Genomic DNA, 24,627 nt, shown 5'->3' with positions numbered 1-24,627 from the left:
TATGTTTTTATAGTTTGTTTTTGGTTGTGTGGAGTGAAGATGCAGATCTTACGGGCGCTAATCCAAATACGGTTAGCGTTACAAGCAGGTATATCATGTGACCAAAAGCGGGAGAATAGGCGATGCTATTTTAGCGTACTTATCAGCCACTTGAATCTTGCTCTATATCAACATAAAGCAACAATGAAACTATTTGCCTTTGGGTCCAATGGATCTGGCCAACTGGGCATTGGTAGCACAGAAGACGTCTCAATTCCAACAGAGTGTCTTTTCGATACGCCACCAGATTCAGCCGACAACGATGAAATAGTCCACATATCCGCTGGAGGAAACCACACTTTACTCCTCACGAAACGGGGGTATGTATATGCAGCAGGTTGTAATTATGATGGGCGATGTGGCACACTTGAATCAGAATCAAAAACACCAGAAGAAAACATTCTCCGCTTTCGACGCGTCGTTTTATATGACTCTACCACTGCTTCTCAAGTCTATTCCTTTAAATTCGTCTCTGCGACATGGGAGGGCTCTATTCTTGTTGCATCTGTGCGGTATATTTCCATAGATTCTGCTGCTGAAGTCATTGGGGATAGAGTCTATGTGTTGGGGTCGACACCAAAGGGTGAACTCGGTCTTGGAGAAAAAGTTCATACTGCAGTGCCCGGAACATTTATTCCAAATTTTCCACCCACTGGCTCAAAGATTACTGCACTGGCTAGTGGGATGTGGCACGCTGTTGCTGTCCTTTCGACTGAAAATGTTTGTGGCTGGGGCGCATCACGCAAGGGTCAACTAGGCGAGAGTCTTAAAGCACAGAAAATAGCTTGGAAGCCGTCACCTGTTGAGGGCGTGCCTTTCCGTACAACCGGAGCCTTGTGCGGTCGTGAATTTACAGTCTTCCTAGGGCGTCGAGACAGAGGCGAGCTCAAGGTTTTTGGAGATAGTAATAATCGATGGGGTGTACTGGATGTTCCAAGTTCTTTACGTCTCAATGACTCTTCTGCAGTTTCGCATATTGATGTTGGAGCTAGTTGGAGTGGTGTCTATGTATGTGTTGCTCCAGTGGAGACTTCGAATAGCTCCTCTGCTGTTCCACCCGCGGGAACCCTGGTAGCCTGGGGCCGCAATGATCGCGGCCAACTTCCGCCATCAGATCTTCCTCCTCTGACTCACTTGGCTGTCGGTAGTGAGCACGTTGTTGCGTTATTACAGGATGGTTCAGTGGCGGTGTTTGGGTGGGGCGAGCATGGGAATTGTGGGTTGGACACAGACCCGCACGGGAATGTGGCAGGCTCATATAACTTGATTCCATTGTCAGGTGATATTATCGCTGCTGGTGAAAAGGTCGTTAGAGTTGGAGCTGGGTGTGCAACAAGTTGGTTGATTATGAGCTGATGTTATTGCTTGAGCCATCCAACAAGCCATGGACCATCCTCTTAGTCGAAGAGACCAAGATCACGAACCTGAGCAGTGTTAGTGGAATTGCCTGAAACATCGATAATTGTCCTAGGGATGCTTACCTGCGACATGTTTTGTGTCGGTGGAATACCCATCTCATCTTGAGCTGTTGTACTGGGCTTCGGGTAACTGAGCTCTTCATCTCGGACCGATTCTGTGAACATGTCCTGGGTGCCTGATGCGTCCCATCCAAGGATATCCTGCGGCTCTTCCTCGTTCATTTCGTCCCATTGATGATCACCGTCCGCAGGAACAAAGAGACTATCAAATTCCACTGACGCTGGCGCCGGGGGTTTATCCATCGCTGGCCTTTGAGAAAGATTTTCTTGTGTTGAAGTACCAGTAAGCGGACGGATAGATCGATTTCGTGATGGCGGAGGGAGCATCTGAGTATTTTGTGTTGCTGTGCGCTCCGCCCTACTTCTACCCACCGGTATTGAGATAGGGGCAGGGGTCTGTCGAGAGAGTTGGGCAATGGGTTTTCGTGACGAAGATGGCGTGCCCTCGCCATCAATCTCACCGCTTGTCATCATTGTGAACTCGGCATGCACACCCTCAGTTTCATAGGCCAGTTGGAGCGGTTTGCAAGGTCGGGTATACCTTGCTGTGACGGAGGCATTTGCCGTTTCGGCATGCGCTACCACTGCTTTGAAATCTTTAAGGTTGATGGCAATATGCATGTTATCCTCGACTACATAGTCTTCAAAGTCTCTCTTGTCGGCTGACACTGAAGTATGCACTGGATGTTTGAGGATTTCTGTTTTACATAAATAGGTCAGTAAAGATATGAGAATTCTTTAGATAATTTACCTTTCCCTTCCATGATCTTCGTTGTAAAGCTTGTAAAAACGGCTTTTTCACCATTGCAAAACATATCAAGCTGCTCGGCCGATAAACTGAAATGCTCGATAATCTGTCTGAGAAACCGCGGATCCGCAATCCACTGGCTGGTAGCTTTGCTCCTATCAAACACGGCATGCTGAATCGATGCCGGCTCGTAAGTAAGCTTATACAGTTTGATAACGCCTATTCGAGTCAGACGTGATAAAAAGCAATATTTAGACAAGAAACGAAAACAAACCTAGTCCGCAGAACATCTTAACAGTCAAACGACACTCCGCTTGCTGGGAGTCTTCATTTATCTCCATATCACAGCGCTCCACGGCTGTATCCTTATTTCGATCGACTCTTCCACGGAAGATCGAAAGAAGGGCCTTGATGCCAAGATTTCTTAGCCGATGATCTTACGAGATCACAATGAGCTTCACTTGACTTACCTTGAGTAAAACTTGGCAATGGAACCGATCTGGATAATTCCGATACTGGGATTGACCATCCCTTTGCACGCTGAACGAGTACGCCTCGAAGAACGACTCCCGTGCACATACAAAGGAGGCGAATGCTGTCTTAGTGGAATTTAGGGCGCTCAGTCGGAGCTGTTTTTATCAGTATATATTTTCACATATCATTGACTTTTAGGAATTGAAATCTCACTAGGTCCTGCTCAGCTTCAAAGGCGACAGTGTCGCTAAACTTGGAGAGGCATATCAGAATGTCGTGAAGGCGGACTAGGGCTGGCGGTGCCAGGGATAGAGAAAGTGTTGTCATTTCCAGGCATTCAGTATTCTGTAATCCAGTTTCACGACTTGGAATAGGGAATTTAGTGATGGTTGCATATATTTAACCTCGAGTGCGCGTCGAGATCGATAAACGCGTATTACATAAGCATATCGATCTATTCCAAGGTTGATAATGAAACTGTACTAGGTTGATTTGGAAGATTGAATGATTTACTACTAAATCCGTGCTTACTTCCGAGGCTGGATGCAGATAAATACCTAATGTAGCCTAAAGGGACTACATATGGAAGCCGTCTCATTGGATCAAAGTCGTACGTTGGCAGTTCTTGTTTTGAAGTAACGGGCTTGCATATTTACATTGAGATAATCCACAAATGCGACTGAAATTGTCAGTAGTATTGCATTAGCCATCAAATTCGTTACTATTGGGGTATCGGCGGCACTAAACGAATGGCCTGTCTCCTAGATCGCGGTCTGGCACGCATAAATTCCAAAACGTGCACGAAATTCATGCCGATATGGACAACAAAGAGAGCGAGAAAGGCACCAGCAACAAGCGTTGTTGATATGTGCGCTTCCAGAGGCTTATCGGAATCGGAACTTGTTAGCTCTGATTGACCGAGCAGCCGCATGCGATTTTCTGGGACAGTTCCAATTGAGATCGAAGCAGAGAAAGAGAAAGAGGTTGGAATGTATGAAAAGATCCGGAAGGCAAATGTTGAAAGTGGGGTGAGCGATAGCACGAAGCAGCATATTAGGAGAGGGATGACCATGTTGAGAATGTATTTGAGAGATTTGCGAGGCCTGGCAGACGTTAGATTTGGTAGATTGGGTTTTCTTCGGCGGGGTGGTCGAACTGGTAGGCATCCATTGCTCTAGTCCACTGTGCTACCATCTGGGAACGTTCTCTGACACTCCTCAATGGGAGAATCTGATATCTGACAATCTCGGAGAGAGGCAAGACAGTCGCAATCCACCATAAAAGTTTGACTGGATCATCAGGAACGTCCCCAAATGGGCCCAATACTTGTGGATTAAGCCACTGGGCATTTTCCCGGCGTGATCGAATGACAAAGTCTCGACATAAGTCAATCAGATCTTGCGTCGACTTCGCGTTATCTTTATACGGGTCAGTGGTTGGGTCGGTATCTGTAGTGGTGTTGAGTGTTTGAAATGCCTCCTGCCTCTCTTGTTCCAAGATTGAGAAATCTTCCACTTTGACCGTGTTTGCGATGATGAAATCAAGAGTATTGTCAGAGCTCAGAATTGCGAATCGTGACACGCCCGTCGCCACAACAAGGCTACGCCCATCTGGGAGCATATCACAGCGATCAATCTTCACCAAAGTTCCATATTTCATGAATTGAACGCTGTTTCCAAGTTCCGACGGATGGTTCTGGGCGTGCATGACAACCCCGAACTCTCCATCCCGAGCCACGACGTGTTCTATCATTTGCCGATAACGGGGTTCAAATATGTGAAAGTATGATGGCATAAATGGGAACGCAACTGTGCAAACAAATATTGGCAGCTGCTTTTGTTCAGTGAATAACTCTGCTTCTTCGGAGGCTCCGCGTCGAGTCATTACTTCGTCAAAGAATAGATGGTCGATAAGTCGTGAAAGGGTAATATTCACACGACCAAACTTGGGCATCATCGCCATACTGCGGCGACATATTGGACATAAAGCCGAGTGCTCCATAATTTGTCTCACGCAGTGAGAACAGAAGGTATGTCCACAGGGTAATGTCCGAGGGTGTAGCAATATTGAATAGCAGATGTGACAATTTAACTCACCCCGAACTCTCTCTTTAAGATTATTGAATCGAATGGAGTCCTCTTCCACGGCACCACCTTCATACTTAACCTCGACCGCAGTATAAGGAAGCTGGCCAATTGCAGCTGCTTGGTATAGACCACGTAGCCATCCCTGCGAGCCAACTTCAGCGCTTCCGGCCGTGAGTCCTGTATCAGGAGAGTTAGATCTCCATCGCACTATCAAACCCTTATCATTTTTCATATCCTGGCTGTTTTCGTTTGGCGTCTGCCACATGAATTCCTCCTGGAACACCTCAGCCACCGAAGAGAGCACGATATCAGGTCCACAGTCTGCAATACAGTGTTCGCGTTCGATAGGATTATGACTATAATTCTTTTCGCTCCAATAGCATATGAACCCCTCTTCTCTACCCTCTACTGCGGGGTAAGTGATGCCAATTCGAGACCGGATTGGAGGAAGACAGCTCTGGCAAAGGGTTCTTCCACATGGTAATCGGCGAGGATTGGTGTAAGGACGAGAGCAAAAGCGGCACTGGATCAAATGCACCAAGGCCTGTGGATCTTCAACTTTGAAATCTTCTTCTTCTAGACTGCCAAAATTCCATGAACTATTGGGGCTCCAGGGGGCATCATCAAGCTCGGTTGATTGCACAGGTTGAAACGAGGGTTCCGTAGTATCCTCCATGGCTTTGTGCCGATGGAATGGTAAATGACATGAGAGAAAAAACGGGTTTTTGGTGTGACCGCATTTGGAATGGGGGAGTATGGATATCGGTAATGAGATCAATATTGTCACGTCACCATGGCAGGAACAGAGGCAGAAAAGAGGCGGTGAGAGAGTACAGGCAGGAGCTATTTCATATACCCACTTTGCTAAGCCCCAGAATGTGAAACAGGGAACATTAAGAAGGAAAGTGAAACCCTGCGCAAGGGAAAAAGAAGGTAAAATGAAAAGATCCGTAGCTATAACGTGCGAATATGATGTCTAAGTGACCGTTTGATAGCCAAAGATATCTGATATTTCCAAGGTTAAATAAGTCAAATATCACTCCATTGAAAAGTTTAGGTTTACTTACAAAATACTTCCGATCAAGCTACATTTAGATAGCTAGATATCTGGGTCAATAGTGTAACAGACATGTGAATGGGAAATACAACCGAGTGGGTAATTTGACACACTTATGATATTTGAACATTCTATTGTATAACAAAGCTCTATTTAAATTTGATGCAGCCAATGCAAAAAACTGAAATCTGTCTGTTTGGGCATACTTGTCTCCTATAACATGTCTGTCCGCAGATACCACATCTGTATGGGCGTTGGCGATGTCGGAAACAAAATTGACTCTGGTGGCCAGAATTGGTATATTACACGGGATTACCACTCGGTTGCATGTCTTTTACTCCGTACTTTAAATACTCACGGGATCCACTTACTCCACGTGTAACCGTGGACCCTGGTTAACTATGTATAACCATAGTTTAACATCACTTCGTATACTAGAGAAGAATAATAGCGGCCACGTTTGCAAAGAATGTAAGTGATATCATTCGTGTCTCGTTTAAAGATCGGTTAACCGCCATATTAGATCCAGATGCTCAAGCTAAAACTGAATATGAGAGAGAACCATAGCAAACCAATGTCTGATGAGGATCAGATAGTCGTGCAAATGTGGATGGCGGGGGACAAAATATAGTCACAAATCAATGAAGAGTGGAAGGTCTGTCCTGCTCTATGTAGACGAATCTGACTCTGAATCAGATTCTGAATCATCATCAAAAACTATACGTCGCATCACGCTCTTGTCAAATAGATCAAGAGCAAAACGTCGTGCAGGTAAACGGAAGTGGTGGCTTTCAAGGATGCAAAGAGTTTTGCGGAAGATGTGGACTTGGTGGAATCGTTCGGGCTGCTTTAATTTAAGACTGAAGGCGGTAATTATTAGCAGGTGAAAGATTCAAAAGTGGATAATGGAAATATTTACGTGTGCAGGTCTGATGCAGATCGCTTGGACAGCACAGTATTTCCAAGGTCAACCATAAGCTTCAAAATCTTTTGATTCTCGGCATCAGAGTCTGTGGTGGCCGCCTTGAGAATGTCCTGGGGTGTACGTTTGGATTCCAAATTGAAACCGGGGAAGGAAATCTAGACTCGTCAGTATTGTCACACTGGTAGGAAGGAAACTGAATACTTACCCTGAATAACTTGCGGAAGTCAGTCGGAAGACAGAGACCCAGAGAGTCGCCTTCCGGATCAATGGCTGAATCCCATCCCAAGCCTCGCAGCACCTTCAACCCATGACGACTACGAGAAATCAATCCCAGGACAAAGAAAGCAGTACCTCGCATAGTCAAAACCCCAGCACTCTCGGCAATTGCAACAATTCGGTGAACTATTTCCCTTTCTAGGAACTGTGCACCGAGCTCCATTGACCCAACATTACCCACAGCCCAGAGACATCCCTTAACCTTGAGAAGAGCCTCGTGATCTTCCTCGTCGAGGCGGAAATCCCGGATTGTCCAGGTGAATTCGTTGAAATGCCCCGACTGTTCCAGCAGTTTGCATCCCTCTGCAGTACGAGCAAGTTCTCTGTAGAAATGGGGAGGCACAACTCCGATGTCCTGTACGTCGACCAAATCTTCTGGCGCAAAGCTGTTGCGCCTTGGTTGATCAACATAGGCTCGAGAGAGAGCTGCTTCCACGAGACCCACATATGAGTCGTTCCGACCGAGGAACCAATCATCCATTTCTTGTGTGATGTAGTCCAGACCATCCAAGTAATGATACCCAACTGAGGTTGACAAAAATCGCAGCAAAAGAGGAGCGCCAATCTCACCGAGGTGATCAAGGGATGGGCGGCACTTGACCACAAACTCTAGATAATCACGCTGGTTGCACGCCTCCTCAAGAATCTTGACAGCCATTTGGCAGACAGTGACATCTGGGTCATACAATTGGGTAACAAGCAGTTTGACAACCCATTCAGCATTGCCAAGTGCCACATTTGGTGAAATAGCGAGATCGCCCACGGCGTACTTTCGAAGAACTTTCGTTGCAAAGAGACGAATCTCCTTTGAGCCAATGGTGAGCGCTTTTGAAAGGATGACTCGGAGGTGGCTTTCTTGACTGTAATCCATGTTTCCAAGAAGAGTCTGTATCAGGTCATTTCGATCCAGCAGTTCAATAATGTGATAGAACATGTTGGGCATGTGCCACCTTTCCATCATGAGCAGTCCATTCTGATCAGCACTCAATACCCCTAACATGGCAAAGTAGCCTCCGCTCAGCGTATTGGCCATCTGCTCTCGCGAGAAAAGTGGGGAAGCAGAAGTCAAGCCACTCATGCGATCCAACTGCGCCAGGCATTCGGCAACCTGGCGTAAGAACTTATTCTCGGCCAAGTACTTGGTGCCTTCCGGAGTTTGGACCAGAGTACGCATGAGCGCGCAGCCAGTGCGAACGTAGCGTTGATTCGGTTTTGTGTTTGAAACAATGGAAAACCGATACTTAAATGGTCGGTAGAACCCAATAAGGCGCTTCATGAACTTAGAGCCTTTAATCGCTTCGTCCATTCGCTTGGAATTTGTCAAAGGGCCCTCGACTAGTCGATGGATTAGATCCCATTTCCACTTGGTATAGTTGACGGTATTCAAGACATGCGTTTCCAAAATGGCATTGCGGAATGTTTGCTCGTCCATCGCGGGGCTTAGCTTGTCTTTGCCCTGGTCAGCGGGCATTAACGAAGCCGATAGTTCTGTCTCCATATTATAACGGCTCACGCCATTGGAGGCCGCTCCAGAGCGTGCCAATGTTCGGTTGATACTTTCGATCTGAAAAATGGTAGATGTTGATACATCATGATTCTCAGTGTCAAATCGGACTGCGGCAGGGAGCAGATGAGGGAGAACCTGCAATTTGGCACTTATATCTGACGGCAGTGAATGATGAGCCAATTTCAGTACTTCGGTTAGAAGGAGAGTGGCTTTGCGCCTCAGGGCAGGATCAGTTTCATCTTCGATAAGAAGCGAGAGTGCCTTTACTTAATCAGTACGTTACATTGTATGGGATCGAAATGGAAATCATACCTTGGGTAACCCTGCTGCAACTAAAGCTGCCAATATAAGGGTCGAAAAATGTGCAGTGAGGTCGAATCTAGTTGAATCATGATCAGAAAAAACGCGTTGGTGTTTCAATTCGGTATCAGAGCGTAGATTTGAGACTCGACCATAGGTCGTGAGCCGTCTCCCTGCAAGGAAGGAAGATGACCATGACGGTGGCTTTATTCGCAATGCATCAAACAACAATTCCATAATAAGATCCCGGGCTTGTGGATCAGGATATTGAAGCGATTCAAGGAGGGAACGTAAAGGTTGGGCATCGTGTCTGGATAGAATAACAAGGCCAGGCCAGGTTTTCAGCATCGCAGCGATTGCACGGGCAGCGGATTTTAGCCGTCCATGGCGTAGGGAATCAGCCAATGAGTCGGTGAACGGAGTCAAAACGGCTTCCAATTCAATCCCCTGTAGGTACTTGCGACTGCGCGGGGTATCTAGTACGTGCAAAAAGCTTGAGATCAAACTCTCCGAAGCACCAAATGTGCCTTCCGCTAAAGAATCGTGTAGAGCAGCAAACCCACCCGCAGAGGCCACGAGCTTGGGATCCTTAACTAAAATTTCCGCCAACGTCATGATTGAGATGTTCCGGAGTCGATCTTCATGATGCTCAGCTATGGAGACGATTGTGCGAACGATAGCTCGGGATATCTCTTTAACACCGTCTTTGACGTCTAGAAACGCTCTTACAAACTTCAATGCTTGCTCTCTTTCGATGCTGGCTTTACTCTCCTTGACAAGTGACAAAATCACAAGTTCTTCAGTGTGCAGTGATCGAATTGTTTGCAGTGACTTTCGATCTGCGATGGCGTATCGAGTCAAACGATAGCCAGCGGCCACCACTTCTTTGCTATCGCTGAGAAGCATGACTTGCACACGCAGACCAAAAACAGACCATGCAAGATCGTACTTCAAGGTTGGGTATCGTTTGAAGAGCTCTACCAAGCTATTCGCACGCTCAACATAAAAATCAGGTGACATATTTTCAATCTCCAACGATTGAAGTGTTTCCGTCAGAACGTAGGTCGGTGACTCCATGTCTCCATCCTCCTCTTCCTCCTGCGTCTCATCCAAGGGTCCGACAAGGTTGTTGTTTCGTGATGGGGACCGCATAGGGCTACCCCGGAAAAGGTTCGAAAGGCGGCTGCGCGGGGGAGTTGAGGACGGCGCCTGCGCACGTAATATCTCCTCATCCAGCTCATGTTGTAATTCAGCTAGTTTGCGATTTGATGAGCTCAGCTCCGACTCCACCCTCAAACGCTGCTCCTTTGTTTGTTTTGGGGGCTTTGCTAATAACGCCTCCAGCATATTTTCTGTTCCAGTCTTGATCTTAATCTCCCTCGCGATTCTGTCTCGAATATAGGCCTGGCGTTCCTCTGTCGTGGGTAGTAGATCATCTTCACCAATTGATCTACTGGCTTTTCGTGTATATGTGCCATCGGGGCGGGGGGTGGTGCTCCTGGACGCCATGCTCTTGAGCTCAGAGCTGAAGCTCCCTGGTCCACCGAATGAAGGCGCCATCGATCCTACACGGCCACCCGTAGTATTGCTTCCTCCGGAACCTGACCGTCCGTTTCTAACAGATCTGGGTCTTCCATCGGGACAGCTCCCGCCCACCATAGATGTGCCATCCTGACTGAATGATGAGCGCCCCTCGCCCGAAACACGGTACTGGGTGGACGCGGAGAAGGTTGAGTTATGTCCGGAAGCCATAAAGCTCCATCTAGCCGTAGAGGCTGTCTATGACCTGTCGTAGGGGTCTCTCGTTTCGAAGGGCTGCATTGGAGTTGTAGAAAGGTTGAGTTCGTAGAGCAAGGGCTCGAGAGTCTGGGGGAGGCGGAAGTGAGGGGTCTCTGGAGTGACGGTTGCAAGTCTGGTTAGCAAAAGGCAACAGTATTTGCCATAACAGCTGGGAAGAAATTCAAAGCGAATGAAGATGCTGGCCCGGACAATTAGCTCAAGCTGTGGATAATCCCACTTGGGTAGTTGGTTCGGTTCGGCTTGCGTGAACCACGAGGATGACTAAGGCGGCTATCAAGAGTTGACCAACTAGTCAAACAACACAACAAGTTACATTCAGGACTGGGTTGAATTGGCCAGGGTTTAAAATGTTTTAGAAATTACTAAGTTGTAACAGTTACTTTTACAGTTATCCGGATTCCGAAGTACATTCCCCATCAACTGCTAATTGCTAATTTGTTGATACCGGGATGTCGATTCTTAACTATCGGTTCAATTGTCGTATCCTCCTCACCTGGGCATGTTCATTTGTACCCTCGACTTTAGTGATACTGAAGCCCTTGGTAGGTACCTGAGAACCAGTAACAATCTTGGAACAAGTTTGCTCTCTGAAGTTCATGGCTAGATGCTACAGGGCAATCCCTGAAATCTTCATACGTAGAGCATACGATCGTATAACTTAAGTGGTAGTAGTTAAAGTACCTGAATTCAATCACGTACATAAGTATTGGTAAGAAGTACACTTATGATAATCACACCTGGGCATCCTACACATGGGCATAATCCGTACACGTGATAAAACAGATCAATCGGAGTTGGTGGTCTTCTCAAGGATCGTCTTCATCATCTCATTTCCAAGAGTGGCAGCCTCAGAGAAACGAGGTTCGAAGAACTTCGCAGTGCGCTCGAAGCGATCACGGTACGACTCAAAGTCGCCGAAGGAGACACAGTCAGACCAGGCCTATGAAGATATCATCAATTAGCAAATGCATTCGAATCAAGGGAAGTGTGGATCAAGCCAGGGAAAATATTACTCGGGCAGCAAATGTAAACTCAAGATCATCTGGGCGAAAGGTATTGTCATCAATCGCAGTGTCCAGCGCTTCTTCCAGAAGTTCAGGATTGCGGAAGAGGTATTCTGTTACGCCAAGCCACAGACGGAAAAGCTAGAATGCGTTAGAAAGGTGATTTCCAATTATAATTTGTCTGCCACATACAGGTGTTGAGCAAATCATATGATCATAAGGGACAATGCCAAGTTTAGACCAACAGTCGACAATGGCAAGTAGACTCAGATGGCTGTTTGGAGGGGACGGATCGCGGGATTTATTGGAAAGAGAGAATCGATCCAGAACTTCATCCTTCAACAAGAGATCTTGTGCTTCAGTGCCCTCTTTGAAGACCGAGGCACCGGCAGCTTTGACTCGGCGCTTCAGCTCATCCCGATGTCCTCCAATCATCAACTTGTACAACTCTGTAACTGATTCGGCATACTGGCGAATCTGTTGCTTGGCAGCCGGGTTGAGAATAGCGAGCCCAGCATACACGTGCCATTTGTTTGAGTAAATGCGCAATGTGATGTTTATCTTCACGTTTTCAATGCCACCCACCCAGCGCGAGATTTCCCAGGGAAACTGTTCTTCGGCCTGCCATGCAGTACCCATACTGAGAAAGGCGGCATGGGTAACAGCCTGGGTATCGGCAGTGATACGATCATGCATCTCACCAGTGAGATAGACATGCTTGGAACCGAAAGAGGATAATATTCCTTCAACAAATTGAAGGCTCTCATCAGAGGCTCGATGTTTGATCAAGACCTAGATCGGCAATTCGTTAATAGACCAGTCTTCATTTAAATATGGCGTAAGGTAAGGGCCTCCTACCAATGGCTGTCCATTAGGGTTGACTTGGGGGCCGTGCAGCGAATGGCATGATACGATCTCTACATCGGGAGGTAGGTGCTTCTCGAATGCTGCGAGTTCTGGGGCCTTGCAGGACGTCTGGCCACCCACGATTGCGCCGACCTTGGTTGCTTTTTTTCAAGGCCAGTTAGAAAATATGGTACTTGTGCTGCCTTGGATTTGACACATACAGGGCCCGTATTGTGCCACAACTCGGTCAATAACGCCGGCTTCTACACTGTAAAGAATGAAATCGCTAAGTCTCGAAACGAGATGTCCATTCGGGAATATGGTGACCCCTTTCTATATACAATAAGCGTCTGTGCGGGCCAACCCGGCGGGCGACGTACTTGAGAGGCGAATTCTTGTTGCAAAGATTCATAGTTCTCTTCTCTATCACAGGCGTTTATCCTGGCAGATGTAAAAATACCGTATTAGTAAAGCATGATCATATTGATCCACAAGGGTCCAGAATTAGAAAATCAGATGATATTTTGGAGAAAATCTATGGGTTCACTCGTTAGCAATTGTTGCAAGAAAGACATCAAGATATTGAAAGCGACATGAGACCCAGTTCGATAGAACTGATCAGACAAAGTTTAAGTAAGGTAGCGAGGGTTTTACATCATCGACGGCCAGCAGCCGACTACCGACCAGAATGGCGATGGTAGAAGACCGCCGACCATACTCGAGCCAAATGCACTCTTGTCATCACGTTGAGGGGGAGGGAAAAGAAACAGAAGAAGCTTACCATAACAAAGTATTTTCTTCGCATCTTGCACGGATATAGAATAAGGTAGAAAATTTACCTCCAACCTGCGTCACTCAGACGCTGGGCATACATCTTGCCCATATCGCCCATACCAATAATGCCGATCGAGGCATCTTCCTTTGTGTGTCCCATGATTGCAGTCTAGATATCTCCGGCCCAGCGAGGAAACAAATGCAGCTCGAGAAAGTTAGTAAAACAATTAGTTATGTGCTTCAAAGCGATCGATCTCAGGTTTCCAATCGTAATTTGAAGTCTGAATTATCATCTGCAACACTGAGGATTGAAGAACTGAAGGCGAAGGAAAAAATTTAAATACCCGAATGGATCAATGACTCACCGCTTTCCGGGCCGACTGAAAAGCCGGTAGTACCTTTGTCAGCACTTCGCTTGGGCGCATGGAAATCTGAACCAATCACAGTACTAAAAAGTCCTAGGGCACACACTCCACTTTTTTTCCATCAAATCTGTCGTCGAGAATCCCTCTTCACTTTTCTCTATATTCCATCCACGACAATTCCATCCACACAGTCGCAATGGCCCCTACCAAGAAGGCTCCCGCTGCCGCCAAGGAGAACGTCTCCCTCGGCCCCCTCGCCGGTGATGGTATGTGAAAAAAGGAATTGCGATCTGTGACGGGTCTAACGATTTTGCAGGCAAGCTCGTTTTCGGCGTTGCTCGCATCTTCGCCTCCTTCAACGACACCTTCGTCCACGTCACTGATCTGAGGTTTGTTCGCCTGTAGTTCTAAGAAGGTCGGGATAATGTTTGCTAACTCGTCGTACAGTGGTCGCGAAACCATCACCCGTGTCACCGGTGGTATGAAGGTCAAGGCTGACCGTGACGAGTCCTCCCCCTACGCCGCCATGTTGGCTGCTCAGGACGTCGCTGTCCGCTGCAAGGAGCTCGGCATCAACGCCCTCCACATCAAGATCCGTGCCACTGGTGGTAACGGCACCAAGACCCCTGGCCCCGGTGCCCAGTCCGCTCTCCGTGCCCTCGCTCGTTCTGGCATGCGCATTGGACGTATTGAAGATGTCACTCCTACTCCCTCCGACTCTACTCGTCGCAAGGGTGGTCGTCGTGTAAGTGAACATTTTATCCAAAATTTGACGATGTTCCAATTAGGAGCTTTTGGTTGATATACATGAAAATCAATTACTAATTACTTCTTTTTTCTAAACAGGGTCGTCGTCTGTGAGCACTCTCAGAGTACTCGCGCTGGAACCTGGAGGATATCCGGGCGTTTGTGGGCTTGTCCTTATACCATATTACGGCTATTTTACGTGACTGGCTTGGAGGCTACCTACGGGCGTTTCCTGCACCTGTGGATGGAATACACGCGAAGAACGGCCCTTATTGCCTGGTCTTCCTTTTTCATACCCTGAAAAGTTTCACATAGATTTAAATGTAGGGTTTAGTAATCTTATTGATGACTGAATTGATACATTACATCTGACTTGTCCTAACCTGTAAATCTCATGTACCGGTAGAACTGGCGCAAAGTGTTAGAACTTACCCAAACTTTCACTATGTCAGACGGAAGCTCTTGCTAGATATAAAGACAATTTGGCAGAGTAGAAAAGTCACAGTCTATGATCTAAAGAAGCCGAAGAAGCCAATGCTTTAAGTACATAACAACACATCCAAATTTATCACAAACTAAAACAGTCCATTCAGTTCAAATAATGCGTTTTTCATTTACTCGTTCTCTTCAACAACGTAAGCCCAGTCATGAGCTTCTTTACCAAACATGATAGCCTCTAACCAAGATTTAATCTGAGCGGCGTAGCCTGCAGGTTCTCCGGAAGCGCTCAATGTGCTGATCTTGGTGTCGTTGCTCTTAATCAAGGCAACGGGGGTGATGAAGTACTAGAAAATCCACCATTAGCGCCTGTAATTATGTGAAAGGCCCAAAATTCAAAACTTACTGCAGTGCCCGAGACAAAAGCCTCAACAATGCGACCCTCCTTGGAGGCATTTTCAATATCATCAATAGTGAAGTTGCGCTCAACAACCTCCAGAGGTTCCAAGGTACCAACAACCTTGGAAAATCTCTCACGCGCAAGCTCCAACACGCTTCTCCGGGTAACACCAGGCAGAATGAGCTGACTTTCCAGCGGAGGGGTGACAAGCTCCAATTTTCCAGTATCGGCGTTTTTCCAGATGATAAAGAAGTTGCTAGCACCAGCCTCAGTGACCTGGCGGTTTTCGCCGAATAGCCATAGAATCTGGTCGTAGCCCTGAGCCTGAGCCTTGCCGTGAGACTGGAGAGATGGACCGTAGTTGGCGCCAAGCTTAGCATAGCCGAAACCACCAGGCCAGGCACGGATTGAATCGGGGGAAGATGCAAAAAGCTTCAAGCCCTTGGGAGCCTCATCCCCATCCTGCTTAATCTTGGTGAAGTCGGGCCAGGGAACGGTAATAATGAAAAGCAAAGCCTCCTTAGGGACGGAGACACCAAGGTGAGGGCCATTGCCGATGACAGTGGGACGAATATAGAGGAAGGAGCCGGGACGATTCTTGGGGAGCCAACCTATATGTTTGTTAGTATGTGAAGATCAAGGAAGTGGGTATTCGACTTACGAGGGCCGTCAATCTCCATCAGCTTCGCAACCAGCTTCTTCAGCTCGTCATATTTGAATCCTGGGAGTGAACAACGCTGGGCACTGGTATTCAAACGCTCGCCGTTACAGTCGGGGCGGAATAGACGCAGCTTGCCATCGTAGCCACGGTACACTTTCATACCCTCGAAGCACTCGGTGGCGTAGTGAAGCACTGAAGCTGTAGGTGGTATGCTGAGATTTCCAAAAGGCTTGACTTCGGGAGTTTCCCAGCCATTATCAACAGTCCACCTCACAGTGACCATGTGGTCAGTGCAATAGGAGTGGCTCTGCTCCTCGGGTGAGCCAGGCAGGGGCACATCGCGCAAGTTGGTGGAGCGAGTGATCTTGAAGTGGGAGCCGTCAAGCTCGGCCACATGAGGTGAAATAGAGCCCATGCTGGATTTATGGAGAGAGATGCAACTGTTGGAGCGTGGGAGAAGGCAATTGAGGCCCAGAGAAAGAATATGGGACGATATTAGGAGGTTTTGTATGAGTCACGGTGGGTCAATGGGATGCTGCACAAGAGACTAAATGAATTGAAATTAAATAATCCAGATGAGAGGGGATCTAAGGCATATTATACCCATGGATGTCCCCCGGTTTGCCTCGGACCTACACTTACCCCGTAATCCACCTGGTATCCGAATGAAAAGTCTTTTTTTTTTTTTGCTCTATCTGGAGTTCTTGTGGTCACGATCGAACCAATTGCGCTCGTTTGAAAGCATATGCCAATATCTTCCAATAACTGCTTCTTAATTGTCATTTAATAGGTTTTGGGCCTATTTTGTACATGTGCGACTTCATATTCAATTGTAGACTGTGGAGGGCTGGAGGGGCACTGATAGTCTTATCGATCTATGAGGTTCCACTCTCTGCCGACGATAACCAGCAAGGAACATCAACGCCCTGTGAATGACTTCGCGCGGATTTAATAAATACCATAAATAACCATGATCAAAAAATAAGTGTCAATGTCGTTAGGTACATGGATCTTCTGTGCTATGGAATTCATAGATAGATAGACCCAAATTATCTACACAAAAAATCATTACAATAAACACACATCCATGGATTTGTACTTCAATTTGGTCTTATTGGGTTCATTGCAGGTTGATATAAATACCTAGGTAGCAGATCTGGGTTAGTGCAGATCAACAGCCTGAATGCATGAGGCTTAAAGCAGAACAGCACAGAACACAAGGATAAAATCTAGATAAGTATGTATCTATATTGTTCGATTGTATAGTTCTTTGACTGAATTTTGGAATTTTTTTGAGTAGAATGCATAGTATCACTATCTACCTCCAACCTTGGAAGGTTACACTATCGAATCTTCCCTATGTACCCTGAACGTGCTTATGAAAATCTTAGAATCGTGATTGACTGAGTGGTGCGACAATGCTCTCAATAAGGAGGTACTAACTAGGATACCTTAGGACCTCGGGATCTGACTGATTCCATTATTAGCGAAACAAGCGATTCGCTAATCGGAAAGAAAGAGGCAATAAAGCACATCTAGAGTGATCTCGGGAGTCGATAACAATGAATCTACTCAGGAACAGGTATAATAATGATCCAAACCAAGCTATATTTGCACGGAGTTAATTTTCAATTTTTTGTTCTCTCGTCAATGAATCAAATAAGTTATCTAGATCATCTACTTGTATGGAATGCATCACTGTATTATACTTATTTCAGTTGAAGATGTATAAAATGATTGATGCCGAGTTTAAACACATAATACACATCCCTCAGTGGCCAGTTGCCGATGCTACGGTAGGCTTACCTTCAATTCAATAGTCCGGCACTTGGCCATGATTTCAGTGCCGCAGTATTCACTTTCATGGTTGGAAAGGTACCTATGTAGGAAGGTATACCAAGGCTCCAGGGTTATCATAATTCCAACCTTGTATCCTGGCTACATTAATTTTAACTATTTACCAGTTGGCCTGGATATACTAAAACTTTCAATCATTGGAGATTGTGTCCCGATACGAATATCTCTCCTAAATTTTCTACTTCTTAGGTAGAAATTTTGCCTAGGTTGATATTTCAGCCCGAAGCTTTCAATTTTGAATTGAATTTAATGGAGACTCTTTTGGACTTCTGCCAATATGATAAATCCTTGGGAGCACTCTTGTAAGGTAACTACTGAGATTCTAATTAATCTACCTAGATTCTTAGAAATAACTGGCTCTCAAGCTACCCGATGGTGTCGTCAAATGACACCGATGATATTCAGTTTGATATATTTCCTAGACGAGAATTAGAGCTACCCATGATCGGCAATACAGCTCATATGATCCTGCAATGTGCTGTGCCAGGAGTCTGTTGTCTTCCAGAGAGCCAGGGTCAACTTCAGCATGCCGTATGATTGTCGACCACATGTAATTATTGACTTGAGGATCTTCAAAAGTTGTACCTGCCGGAATTTTGTAGATGTCTCATTCCCTGGCCTGGCTAACAAAATGATTCCACGTAGATGTATGTGAGTTGTCGGGCTATGCGTCTTACTTACAGTAGTTCATGGTCCAGATGCCAATACAATCAGCCATGAGGCCTGAAGAAACCCTAATCTATGAACTATGGCTCATCCTCGCAGATGAACAACCATCATAACACAACATTTGATGCCTTATTTTCGGAGCAGCGGGGATAACGAACACCAATGAAGTCAATTGGGTTGAGGCCTGACGGACCAATATTATTTTTGCTTTTTCGAGCCTAATATCTAAAGGAAGTATAAGTTGAAAACTTCATTCAAGAAATTGGATAAATACAAAGCAATTTAAGCAATCTCTGATCTATCAAGGCATATAAGACAGCTCAGAACTTACGAGTTCAATTCAAGCCATTCAGTAAGCTACGAGCATCACACTACGGACACGGTGCTAATATAAGAACTATACAGAGATGAATCAAACATGGGATTCGACAAACCTCCAATCGGCGAGCCTCCACAGACGTGTCACTCAAATCCATCTATGCTGCTTGCGAGATGGAACGAATCCCGCTAATCACTGGGTGATTCATCTGGAGCTGGCAGGCGGCTCTACCTCCGTCAAACTTGATATGACTGCCCGATATCCTCCAGACCTCCAGATTGGAAGAGTCGAACTTGCAACCAGGAATTTCCCCGTAACTACGAATGCAATTCAGACTTGGGAGTTCCCAGTTCTTACCAACGTCACCGTGCAGGGCATCATCGATATGCTCAGATCACATGGATTCGAGAAGTACAAATTCACCCCTGAAATTGAGGGATGCAGATGGTGGATGTATACTCTTATGTCTGCCTTGGAATCCAAGGGTCATCTCCGGACTGGGACCAAGGGGGAGGTATGGACCTATATTTCCCGGGTTTGGCATGATGCTCAAAGCTACGAGCCTCGCAGAGTTCAGCAGGGGGTTTTCTATCAGTAACTTGTGTCAATAAAGCAAAATTTTGCTACCAGCACAACGATAAGCGCTTGAACAACCAATTGTTGGGATTTGATTGTGGGAAACCTGTGAGAGCAGTGGCTGGCTACGTTGTTTATGGACAGGAGAAATAGATAGGATAATTCATGATCTGGAAGAGAAGAGAGGAATATAGGTGAGATGAAGTATTCAGATGTTCTTAAATGTGAGAAAGTCAAGCATACCTGATATTGTAAGGGTTTTGAGGTGGAGTCGTAGACCCTAAATAGCATGTAGTTCATGAAGGACGGCAGTGAGTAATAATAAGCCAATAGTCATGTAACTTGGCCCTGAAACCTAGCGCTTGTTTGGTAATAGTAAATTAAATATTATTATTGGCTCAAATGAAGGTACAGTGCAGTAGAGTGAGTTACTTACGTGACGCCTCATATTGTTTAAGCCTACCTAGGTAGAAAGCGGGGCCTGAAGATGTCATGCTACCTTAGTACATAGGCAGATGGGCGCCAACAAGTTCGTCTGACTCTATTGCGCATCTTTTGTCTACATTCTTAAAAGTTAAGAGCTTCAATAATCACAGTCACATAGCTCATTAACCTCAATTAAATTACTCGTGGGCCGAATCTTCAAAGTCAAATCATAGTAGCCATTCTTCATGCAGATACCCCAGCGTTCTTTTTAAATCACTCCCTATTTTGACTAAATTATTCTTAGGCATAACTTAGTCAGTTATGTGCCCAGCGCCACTATCACTATCACTGGATCCTAAACCTGCAATTTGGCTTTATATCCAATCACTATTCACGCAGTTCTTGTCAATACAACATCAGTCTATGTGAAGAAGTTGATCTGACTCGGAGAGTTCTTCAATTTTAAAGCTTTAGGCCTCAGTCAGGTCATTTTAAACTTGAAATATTCCAAAATTCAATAGTTGCAATCTCTTCCAGGGGGTTTCCTGATGATATATCAGTGCAAAGGTACCGGTGGACTCAGTACCTATCTAGGTAGATAGATTGGACGATTACTAAGATTAATGGGGGCACTTATGGGCATACTGATACCTATTTCTGATAGCCACAAAGCACTATGATAAGGATTCCAAGGCTGTAAGTTTCTATGCCCTCCGTGGTTTAGAGCATTGGAAGGCTGAAACCCTAGAGTGAAGCCTGCTGAGCCTTTTTAATTTACATAGGCTATGGAATGATCCTAAGGTTTAATTTCCGAGCCCTAAAAGTACCCCGGAAGTGAATGAGGTGTTAGCACGACTACTGTGTTATCTCCCGATGTTGCCGATGTTGCCGAAAATCACGACGTCTTCCTGGACATATTATTTGGAGGTCATACGGGCAGGCTGAATCTTAGCTCAGACGTCCAGGTCTGTGAGCTGATATATACTCGGTGCCTACAAAAGCCTGAATCCGTTTGACCTGAGCAGAGGCAGCTAGGATTGAGTCTTCTAAGGTTGAAAGACCTGCCAGGTCCAAGCTTGCACATCTAAATTGCTCTCGTAGTTTTATTGCTTTAGGTGCTCATCCAGGCGGCTGTTAATAGCTTGGGAGGATCAGTCAAAATCCATAGACATAGAGTGCAAGTGGCGAGTCAACCATGAGGATGGATGTACATATGCTGCTCAAGGCTGCATATCCATGGATATACCCTGATATTTAGATAACTCTGGAGGTAAATCTACAGGTTGATATCTAAGTATCTAGGTATTTACCTAGTTCCTTTATTACTTTATGGATATACTTGCGGATAGGTTCACTCCCCAAATTAGGCAGATATTCGTACGTCCAGGGCTAGATATCCACTACTATTTTCTGTATACTTGCTGGAGATATTCTGGCGTATGTATCGACAGTAGGTATAATTCATTTAAATGGACTTTCCCACTGATATGAGAAAATGATCAAAGTCTGACACCCGCCTCAGCTTTGGTGGAAGTTTACCCCATGACTTCCTGAGGTCGGTACCTAGGTACAATCGAGCCTCTGATAACTCTGGAGTACATAAGTTAAAATATAACAAACTACTTGAAGTCCTAGGATACATGAAGCCTAACTTTACCAAGCCCTAAAGAAACATTGAGAGCATATTTGGAGTATACACCACTATATACTGCATCATTTAGTAAACTTTGGAAGGTATGGGTAGAGGAGGATATTCAATTAACTTACATTACATAAGGACCATCGTCCTAGATATTACACGTTGGTTAGTAGGTAGGTATTGTGTTCCCAAATGTCCCTTCCAAGGTTTACCTACTGAGGCTCATCGTCACTTACTTCTTGCCCACCTCCCCCCCCCCCCCCCCCCCTTCATCCCAGTCATCACTCAGAATTGTATACTTAGTTATATTTCTTTAGTCATCCTGGAACTATTCTCTTCAATTACACCAATCCACGTTCTAGGTCTCAAGATTCCAACAGTCAGTGCTTTCCTCTCAAAGTCATCTTTCTCTAATTAAAGGCCATACTTACAATCTATCCACCTCCCATATGGATTTTGAATTACCAGGAAGCTGAGCCAGTATAAATTATGTCTCTCGACTAGCCTATAGTATAGATACTGTTGGAACCAATGGAATCTGGTTTGCTGAAGTGAATGAACTCAGGAAGTGAATGAAACTAGTGGAATCGGGGCATACCCGATTCCATCGCGGGAACTTAGAATGAACACACATCTTACCGCATAACTTATTACACGTACAACGTAGTAGTAATAGTGCATTGAGATCCCTGTGAACCGACAGATACCATAGATCTAGGATGTTATTTTCTCCTTAATACGGCTAGTTTCATAGCGGGCGGCATCCTGGCGCTTATTAGGTTGGTTGTTGGGTTTCTAAGGTTAATATGAAAGCAAGGTTTGTCAAATTGTCAAAACTTTTACCCTACTATATTGATTGGGGATGGCTGGCACCTTGTCAACTCCGAGGTCTTTACATCGTCATGTTACGGGATTTTTGCTGTATCCTAAACCCCCACACATCCCCTACCAAGGTACCCAGGTGCCGAGACAGGTGTGATGAGGTCTAAGAGTAAATTGATTACAACTAAGTAGCTATTTAGATAATGCAGCCTGTGCTCACCACCTGGGCAATTACTCTCGTGGGGTGTTGATTCCTCGGGCCTAATATCTAGGTAGTTTAGACCCATGTATACCCTTACTAAGGCCGGTGATTACCGCCATAAGTATTTAGGAAGATTATCTCTGTCATCCAGAACATTATTGACACAGGGTGGGCCACTACTCCACAATATGCTGTTTATGTCAAAAGCTGAAGATTCCAGGGTTATTGAATTACTGCTTATATAGATGTATACAACCACGGGGGCAGCCCTGTCAGTTGGTAAAATAGATAGGCGAATACCTCGCGGAAAACTCCCTGTAGCCTTGAAAGTATAGCTTGCCTATTATCCGACGGTGGTCTCTTTTGGGCATTTATGGGCCTTGGAATGGGTGTGGATGTGTTATTTCCAAGGTTAGTGTTGGGATATCAGACAAACGACACATCACGAATTCCTGTTCAGAGTACATCGCAAACGACAACCTTGAACAGTATGCATATAACTGTGATGTCCCGTCTTTACCAACTATTCTGTCTTAGACGATGGAACACATTCATCTCAGACAGAAGAGCAACTTGTAGGATAAATAGCTAGTCCTCACCATGAATGAAAAACCAGACTTTACAACCACTTCAAGAGAACACAAATATATTATAGGGACATAAAGCGTTACCTGTGATAGGTGTCAGAAGTGGGCGTTAGCCTCTTGTCTACCATTTCGAATAGCTATTCAACACTTGGTACTGGTGTACCGACAGTTAGTTAGGAGTGCACAGAATGTATCTGTTGCGACAGCCGAGAAACAAGGCTGCCAACATACGGAAAGTATTTCGGCCGAAAAGCTTCTGCCAAGGCAGTGACTCTCGGTTCGGAATAACCACTCGGAGGAACTAGGTTAGTATATCATGGCATCCTTGAACGATATGCATTCATCGCAAACGACACCCTTGAGCGATGTGCATTCGCGACAGTAATGTCCCATCTTCACCGTCTCTTCTGTCTCGGACGAATGTTTACATTCTTCCAGGACAGAGGAGCACCCATATACTATAAGTAGCTAGTTCTCTCATCAATGAAAAATCAGACTTCACAATAACCACGATATTCAGTACTGTAGAGAGCACTACACTTGGTGGTTTGTCTACGGTGTTGAGTAGTGGTTAGTTGAAACTCATCAACTCTTTGATTCTACTGCAGTAAACTCCACGACAGTTTTACTGCGGTAAAACCTCGTTCTCAGTTATCGGCGACTAGCTAGCTACGCCCGCTAAAGCGAGCGACAGTATCTACATAGCATACCAGCATAATATTTACAACATTGAAATCCTGGAATGGATTAATAAGATGATTGTTCCAAGAATTTAACATTCATTCATTCATCCGTTAACATACCCAGGTGATAAATCCTATGGAAAACTGCATTTATGTACATAGCATGATGTCGAGACTTAGGAGTGCCTGTTCCAGGTGGACTGACTCGGTTTCAAATCCTCCAAATTTGGAATCTCGATACCTGATCTTATCTATTTTGGGAATGGGTAGCTTTGCATTATCTCCCAGGTAACAGAAATTGGAGTGTCTACGGAGTAGTTCGGATGGGAACTCAAAAAAGCCAAGAAAATATGCCTCTAATCTCCCAGAAGGGCTAGAACTCCAGCAACCGTGGGAATTCCTAGCCAATTGATCCCTAGTTCCTTGTCGAGTGATGTCTCATCTGGTAGCCGATGCATCTCGCCGCGCCGGATTCTAGATTCAGCATGCCGCGTTTAGAGTAAAAAGTACCGAGAGTAAGTAGCACATAGAACAAGGGTTGGAAAGCGCGGCTATGCTAAATGTACCAAGCCGTAATATTTTAATTGTACAGCTTCAAGACCTACTACTCAGGATCTGAGTGGTTTGGCTATGGATGCTTTGATGTGATCGATTGAAAAAATTACTGTATTGTCGACCTGGTCGTTAAGATAAAGTTTTCCCCAGCTAGGCTCACTTGTATTCCAAATTTTGACTGCATTCATGAACCGAGTGGAAAGCTTATTAGTGATTCTGCCCGTTCAATGAAGGAGAAATGTTGAGGGCCTTGAGAGGTGCGAAGCATTTTACTGTATAAATTGACAAAAGTACTGTATCCTCAGGGCCCGTTCCAATTTATTTCGTACTCCTTATTCAGGTATACCGGACCGAAAGGGAAAGTCG

The 24,627-nt window shown here is 45.5% G+C and overlaps 9 protein-coding genes across 9 annotated transcripts; 3 read left to right on the top strand and 6 right to left on the bottom strand.

Moving 5' to 3' along the window:
* Nucleotides 1-183: 183 nt before the first annotated feature.
* Nucleotides 184-1,395, top strand: N7495_000220 (RCC1 domain-containing protein; the record flags this gene model as incomplete). The annotated part of the gene is made up of 1 exon (XM_057202890.1): nt 184-1,395. The coding sequence occupies one exon, from the start codon at nt 184-186 to the stop codon at nt 1,393-1,395; it is 1,212 nt and encodes a 403-aa protein (XP_057066963.1).
* Nucleotides 1,396-1,436: 41 nt separating this feature from the next.
* Nucleotides 1,437-3,066, bottom strand: N7495_000219 (uncharacterized protein; the record flags this gene model as incomplete). Its single annotated transcript, XM_057202889.1, has 6 exons — nt 1,437-1,463; nt 1,521-2,215; nt 2,269-2,484; nt 2,540-2,672; nt 2,736-2,894; nt 2,953-3,066. The coding sequence occupies 6 exons, from the start codon at nt 3,064-3,066 to the stop codon at nt 1,437-1,439; spliced, it is 1,344 nt and encodes a 447-aa protein (XP_057066962.1).
* A 786-nt stretch (nt 3,067-3,852) lies between these two features.
* N7495_000218 (uncharacterized protein) lies at nt 3,853-5,502 on the bottom strand (the record flags this gene model as incomplete). The annotated part of the gene is made up of 1 exon (XM_057202888.1): nt 3,853-5,502. The coding sequence occupies one exon, from the start codon at nt 5,500-5,502 to the stop codon at nt 3,853-3,855; it is 1,650 nt and encodes a 549-aa protein (XP_057066961.1).
* A 1,048-nt stretch (nt 5,503-6,550) lies between these two features.
* Nucleotides 6,551-10,643, bottom strand: N7495_000217 (putative cytosolic regulator Pianissimo; the record flags this gene model as incomplete). The annotated part of the gene is made up of 4 exons (XM_057202887.1): nt 6,551-6,743; nt 6,803-6,963; nt 7,014-8,852; nt 8,904-10,643. 4 exons carry the CDS (start codon nt 10,641-10,643, stop codon nt 6,551-6,553), a joined length of 3,933 nt encoding a protein of 1,310 aa, XP_057066960.1.
* Nucleotides 10,644-11,475: 832 nt separating this feature from the next.
* N7495_000216 (prephenate dehydrogenase (NADP(+))) lies at nt 11,476-13,475 on the bottom strand (the record flags this gene model as incomplete). Its single annotated transcript, XM_057202886.1, has 7 exons — nt 11,476-11,631; nt 11,705-11,836; nt 11,888-12,487; nt 12,554-12,702; nt 12,763-12,874; nt 12,922-12,982; nt 13,381-13,475. 7 exons carry the CDS (start codon nt 13,473-13,475, stop codon nt 11,476-11,478), a joined length of 1,305 nt encoding a protein of 434 aa, XP_057066959.1.
* Nucleotides 13,476-13,876: 401 nt separating this feature from the next.
* On the top strand, nt 13,877-14,541 carry N7495_000215 (40S ribosomal protein uS11; the record flags this gene model as incomplete). Its single annotated transcript, XM_057202885.1, has 4 exons — nt 13,877-13,946; nt 13,997-14,069; nt 14,128-14,425; nt 14,527-14,541. 4 exons carry the CDS (start codon nt 13,877-13,879, stop codon nt 14,539-14,541), a joined length of 456 nt encoding a protein of 151 aa, XP_057066958.1.
* Nucleotides 14,542-15,041: 500 nt separating this feature from the next.
* N7495_000214 (branched-chain amino acid aminotransferase, cytosolic) lies at nt 15,042-16,341 on the bottom strand (the record flags this gene model as incomplete). The annotated part of the gene is made up of 3 exons (XM_057202884.1): nt 15,042-15,212; nt 15,272-15,876; nt 15,927-16,341. The coding sequence occupies 3 exons, from the start codon at nt 16,339-16,341 to the stop codon at nt 15,042-15,044; spliced, it is 1,191 nt and encodes a 396-aa protein (XP_057066957.1).
* A 1,877-nt stretch (nt 16,342-18,218) lies between these two features.
* N7495_000213 (uncharacterized protein) lies at nt 18,219-18,501 on the bottom strand (the record flags this gene model as incomplete). The annotated part of the gene is made up of 2 exons (XM_057202883.1): nt 18,219-18,406; nt 18,465-18,501. The coding sequence occupies 2 exons, from the start codon at nt 18,499-18,501 to the stop codon at nt 18,219-18,221; spliced, it is 225 nt and encodes a 74-aa protein (XP_057066956.1).
* Nucleotides 18,502-18,859: 358 nt separating this feature from the next.
* N7495_000212 (uncharacterized protein) lies at nt 18,860-19,369 on the top strand (the record flags this gene model as incomplete). Its single annotated transcript, XM_057202882.1, has 1 exon — nt 18,860-19,369. The coding sequence occupies one exon, from the start codon at nt 18,860-18,862 to the stop codon at nt 19,367-19,369; it is 510 nt and encodes a 169-aa protein (XP_057066955.1).
* Between the last annotated feature and the right edge of the window lie 5,258 nt (nt 19,370-24,627).

Source organism: Penicillium taxi, assembly GCF_028828555.1.
Source record: "Penicillium taxi strain IBT 34144 chromosome Unknown utg000001l_segment0_segment0, whole genome shotgun sequence".
Taxonomy (NCBI): domain Eukaryota; kingdom Fungi; phylum Ascomycota; class Eurotiomycetes; order Eurotiales; family Aspergillaceae; genus Penicillium; species Penicillium taxi.
The sequence above is the reverse complement of the archived record's forward strand: the minus strand, read 5'-3'. Positions and strand labels throughout refer to the sequence as shown.